Genomic DNA, 5,770 nt, shown 5'->3' with positions numbered 1-5,770 from the left:
GTCAAACCCAGATGACGCTGGGCCGGTTGTGCACCGCCCTATGGGACTCCCAATTACGGCCGGTTGTGATACAGCCTGGATTCGAACCACGGTGTCTGTAGTGACGCCTCTAGCACTGAGATGCAGTGCCTTAGACCGCTCGGGAGCCCAAGTCATCTCTGTATACCCGTCGCAAGACCCGCTGGTTGATGCTTATTTATGAAACCCTCTTAGGCCTCACTCCCCCCTATCTGAGATTCCTACTGCAGCCCTCATCCTCCACATACAACACCCGTTCTGCCAGTCACATTCTGTTAAAGGTACCCAAAGCACACACATCCCTGGGTCGCTCTTCTTTTCAGTTTGCTGCAGCTAGCGACTGGAACGAGCTGCAACAAACACTCAAACTGTACAGTTTTATCTCCTTCTCTTCATTCAAAGACTCAATCATGGACACTCTTACTGACAGTTGTGGCTGCTTTGCGTGATATATTGTTGTCTCTACCTTCTTGCCTTTGAGCTGTTATCTGTGCCCAATAATGTTTGTACCATGTTTTGTGCTGCTGCCATGTTGTTGCCATGTGGTGCTGCTACCACACAGTGTTGTCATGTGTTGCTGCCATGCTATGTTGTTTTCTTAGGTCCCTCTTTACGTAGTGTTGTGATGTGTGTTTTGACCTATATTTTAAATCCCAGCCCCCATCTTGGCAGGAGGCCTTTTGCCTTTTGGTGGGCCGTCATTGTAAATAAGAATTTGTTCTTAACTGACTTGTCTAGTTAAATTAAGGTAAAGTGCTGGTGGAGTAGGTTCTCCCATCTCCACAGTGGAACTCTGTAGCTCTGTCAGAGTGACCTTTGGGAACTTGGTCACCTCCCTGACCTAGGCCCTTCTCCCGATTGCTCAGTTTGGCCGTGTGGCCAGCTCTAGAAAGAGTCTTAGTGGTTCCAAACTTATTCTGTTTGGGGTTCTTCAATGCTGCAGAATATTTTTGGGTACCCTTCCCCAGATCTGTGCCTCGACATGATCCTCTCGGAGCTCTATGGACAATTCCTTCGACCTCACGGCTTGGTTTAAATGCGTTTTTTTTTTTTTTTTTTTTTTTTTACATTTGCAAACATTTCTAGAAACCTGTTTTTGCTTTGTCATTATGGAGTATTGTGTGTAGATTGGTGAGGAAAAAAATATGATTAAATTAATTTTAGAATAAGGCTGTAATGTAACAGAATGTGGAAAAAGTCAAGGGGTCTGAATACTTTCCGAATGCACTGTTTTTCCAAACCTACACAAAGTAGGCTATTTGATTGACAATGATTCTTACTTCTGTAACAAAGTAAAAATACAAACAACTATTCAGAGACTATTTAAAAATGTAAGTAACTTCTCTCATTAAGTTTGAGTACAGACCAGGCCTGACACGAAATGTAGAAATAGTAGCCTACTTTGACAACAATTCAGTGAATAAAACAATTATTAGATAGAGACAGATGAAGAGAGAAGGTACAAAACACAACAACTGATCAGAGACCATTTTTAAAAAGTACACAATTTCCCTGATATATTTGTAGGTCATATTTCACACTGTCACTTTAGTGTTTTCGTTTAGCCAACAACATGTCATGGAACTTCTGGAAGCACGGCCCCATCCTGCAAAGGGGCACAGAACACGTAGAGCACCCAAAGGTGGTTTCTACAAATCTCCCATTCTTTGCCCTTCGTCCACTATGGATGCACACTACACACCCTCTCTTGTGCCCTTCAAACTTCACCTGCTTTCAAATGAGTTACAACTCGGTCCACATGCCCTGGTGCCACACTCCTGGCTCCCCTCTTCCTGTCACTGTAGCCATATCACAAAGTGAAAGCACAAGCTGCATTTTTAATGCCTTTAGGGACCAGTGTCTGCGGATTCTGGGAAGGGGACTTTGCAGGGTCCCCCACACAATGTTCGCATTTAGGATGGAAATGTTTCCATCAATAAGAAATTCCACAAAACACATACTTCCATTTTTTTCCTGTGTCTTCAACATTGTAATAGCTCCTCAGATGGTCAAGCTGGTCAACCCCCCCATTAACAGATATTAGTTCCTACCACTTTTAAAAACAACTCCTCTTCCTCCTCTTCCTTCTCTCCCTCCTCCTCTCCTCCTCTCCTCTGCTTTCTCCCCCTCTCCATCTGCTTCCTCCTCTCCCTCCTCTTTCTCATCCCCCCTCTTCCCCTCTCTCTTCATCACCCTCTCCCTCTGCTTCCTCATCTCCCTCCTCGTCCTCCTCCCCCTCTGCTTCCTCTTCCTCCCCCTCCCCTTCCTCCTTTCCCTCCTCCTCCCTCCTGCTTCCCCTTCCTCTTCCTCCCACTCTCTCTCTGTTTCCTCCTCTCCTTCCTCTTCCTCCCCCTCTCCCTCTGCTTCCTCCTCTCCCTCCTCCTCTTACTCTCCAAGTTCCTCTCCCTCCACTCTCATCTCATTCCTCTTCCCTCTCCCTTTCCTCTACTCTCCCTCCCCTTCACTTTCCTCTTCCTCTCCCTCCACTCTCATCTCCCTCCTCTTCACTCTCCCCTTCCTCTCCTCTCCCTACTCTCCTCTTCCTCTCTTCCCCCACTCTCCTCTCGCACCACTCCTCCCTCCTCGCTCCCCATCTCTGTCCCTCCAATAATCTCTAACTCCTCTTCCTCCCTGCCTTTTGCTGCTGAGCCCCGACTCTCCACATCACTTCCCTCCAATTATCTCTAACTCCTCTTCCCCTCTGCCTTTTGCTGCTGAGCCCTGACTCTCCACATCACTTCCCTCGCTTCACTGACCTAGAGGAACAGAGTAACAGAGGGAGAGGGGCAGCAAATAGGATACAATTGTGGTCAGGAACATAATCTCTCCCTCTCACACTGTCACTCTCTTCCTTCCTCTCTTTCCTCTCTTTCTTTTTCTCATCCAGTCACAAAATAAGTGGTTTCCATAATATATTGTGTGATACTGTTACACGCTTCCCATTCCACCCCCTCCCCCACATACGACTAATACAATTTGAAACACACACACACACACACACACACACACACACACACACACACACACACACACACACACACATACGCACGCACGCACGCACACTCACTCACTCACTCACTCACACACACACACTCTGTCTCTTGCTCTCTCTCTCACTCTTGCTTTTTCTCCTCCAATCAACTGTTGCTTTCTTGCCTGACAGACTACAGAGATTGCCAAAGTTAGCTGATTAGTTACAAAGCTGGGACAGTTTCCAAATGAATTTCATCAGTAGAAACAGGACAAAACAAGCAACTTCTTAGCTGGCTATGTAAACAAATATCAAACTTAATATCATATGAGCTCCACTGCGCAGGCATCTACCCTAACACGACAGCTAAGCTGTCAAACAATAGCAATACTAGGCAATGTAGAGCCAATGAATATCTGCACCTAGCAAACATGACAAACCATAACCTAAGCCCAACAGAAAAACACAAATGACTCTAACCTTCATGTTGGTGGCTAGTTGGCTGGTTGTCTGTATGGCTAGCTAGTGAATGTGACTGCTGGGTTTGACGCTTCGTGAGCGCAACCCAAATTTACCGCTACACACAACTTTTATTTCCTGACAGACTAACATTAACTGGCTAGTTAGCTATAGCAAGCAGCTTGGGTCTTTACCACATGAATTACACTGTTAGAACCAAGACAAAGCAGTTCATTTTGCGATATTGACGCAAATTATTGTTCGAAAAACAAGGCCGTTCGTAGTAATTTAAAGAAAGTCAGTCGATTAATATATTAAAGACAACTTTCATTCAACTACAATATTACTGTACATCCAGCATACAGCATACAGCACATACACTTATTGTTATGGAGCCAACTAGCCAGACTACCCCAAAACCTAGGAGCAATCATTCACTTATCAAGCATACCGGCACTTTCAGCACCTGACCCAGTTGCTGCCACCTTAGCAACAACATAGCCAGAAATACTTCTGCATAAGTCAGAAAAAATAATATATGCGCAAACTGTTTCAACTGGGAAGCATGGGACAGGCTTTACCTACCAGAAGAGGCTGGTGGGAGGAGCTATGAGGATGGGCTTATTGTAATGGATGGAATGGAATAAATGGACATAGACAAACAAGTGGTTTCCATATGATTTAAACCATTCCATTTATTCCTTTCCAGCCACTACATCCTCCTATAGCTCCAACTCCCCAGTCTCCTCTGTTACCTACCTATTCCTAACAATTGTCCTAAACTTTAAAATGTTAAAGTTGTGAGGGTGAACTAGTGAAATGATTCATTAATTATCTACCAGGAAGTGTTCTGAGTAAACGCACCACAAAAAAAAGACAATTATGCAAAAATTTAGAATTGGGAACATTATTTTATTCACCATTTTTCATACAACATGTGAGCATATTACATGGACATGTTATCCATGATTCGCCTCATGCTCATGAACCTCATGCTGCCGCTCATGCCTCCCATTCCCATGCCCATATCTCTGAAGTTCCTGTACTCTCCAGGCCTCATGTACATCTGCCTGCCTCTGAAGTGGGGCTGCTCATACATCAGCCAGTGGCCGTCCATCACGTTGCAGGACTGGCAGTCTGACATACGGTAACGGACCTGGATGGAGTCACAGTCGTCCGTCATCTCGTGCATCTGACCTCCGAAGTTCTCCCTCTCGTAGATCCTCATCCTGAAGTTTCCTTTGTGCTGTCAGGAGCAAAACAATGATTTGACGAGTCAGAATTATATATAAATGTGTAAAATATGAGAATACAACCATTAAAACACCCTACTGTAATGTACTGGCTATTACTACAGGCAGGGAGAGGACAGCAGGGCCTCTTGGGGGGCAATGGGCCTCTTGTGGAATGGGGAAATAAAGCATCATTGTTAACTCCCACTATTGAGTGGCGTCCTCTCTCTCCACCTACCATGGGGATCATGCGGCAGGACCTGATGCAGTCGTTCATTCCCATTCCCATGCGCTGGTAGTCAGGGTACTCTCCCCTCCTCATGAAGTACTGGTTTCCCATGTAGTTGTTGCGATCGTAGACCATGAAGCAACCGCTGTCAACCCTGCAGGAGTGACACCTGCTCAGGAAGGAGGACATGTCAGAGCAGTCCTGGCTGGTCTCATAGGAACGACCCTGGAAGTTCCTGTCCTCGTAGAAGGTGATCTGGAAACACAAAAGTAATATATACTAAATTATGGAAAAATGTATAAAAATATATGAATTTGCAGATACAAGTTGCTTTATAACTAGAATTGCTACATGCTCCTAAAATGCTAGATTATTATAGGTGATGCTAAATACTCGGCTAACAATAATAATAAAACATGTTTGTAGTAAAAAACAATACTATAAGGAAGTTGAAAAGAAGCCACACTAAAAAAGTGAACTATCAGGTAACTGTGTTTTGTGATTCACTTAACCAGCCACTATTCAGGCACTGGTGAATTAAAACACATAGAGTGTGGGATGAAACATTCACTTACTTTGCCCATCATGATTGCGGTTGTTCCTGAGAGCTGTGCTGCTGCTACACTGAAGTCCTGCCTGTTTTAGCCTTTACCTTTATACCTGACTATAGTCAAAGAATCTGTGGCATCCCATTGTGAAAAGCCCTGACCTAGCAACATGGTATAGAGGCCTGCAGAGTGCTAGAAGACTTTAGAATGGGTTGTTCCATTGAGAAGTCAATACAAATGATCTTTTTGAAGAAGTATACAATAGTCTCTTTCACATGTTTCAAAACCACACTAGGTAGTATTCACTGTACAG

The 5,770-nt window shown here is 44.6% G+C and overlaps 1 protein-coding gene across 1 annotated transcript; it reads right to left on the bottom strand.

Annotated features, from left to right (window-relative positions):
* Positions 1–4,345: 4,345 nt before the first annotated feature.
* Positions 4,346–5,533, bottom strand: LOC129820872 (gamma-crystallin M3-like). The gene is made up of 3 exons (XM_055877939.1): positions 5,485–5,533; positions 4,919–5,164; positions 4,346–4,694 (listed from the first exon to the last, which is right to left on the bottom strand). The coding sequence occupies exons 1-3, from the start codon at positions 5,494–5,496 to the stop codon at positions 4,395–4,397; spliced, it is 558 nt and encodes a 185-aa protein (XP_055733914.1). The 5' UTR covers positions 5,497–5,533; the 3' UTR covers positions 4,346–4,394.
* Between the last annotated feature and the right edge of the window lie 237 nt (positions 5,534–5,770).

This window comes from Salvelinus fontinalis, chromosome 23 (assembly GCF_029448725.1).
Source record: "Salvelinus fontinalis isolate EN_2023a chromosome 23, ASM2944872v1, whole genome shotgun sequence".
NCBI lineage: Eukaryota > Metazoa > Chordata > Actinopteri > Salmoniformes > Salmonidae > Salvelinus > Salvelinus fontinalis.
Note: the sequence above shows the minus strand (reverse complement) of the source record. Positions and strands in the feature narration are given on the sequence as shown.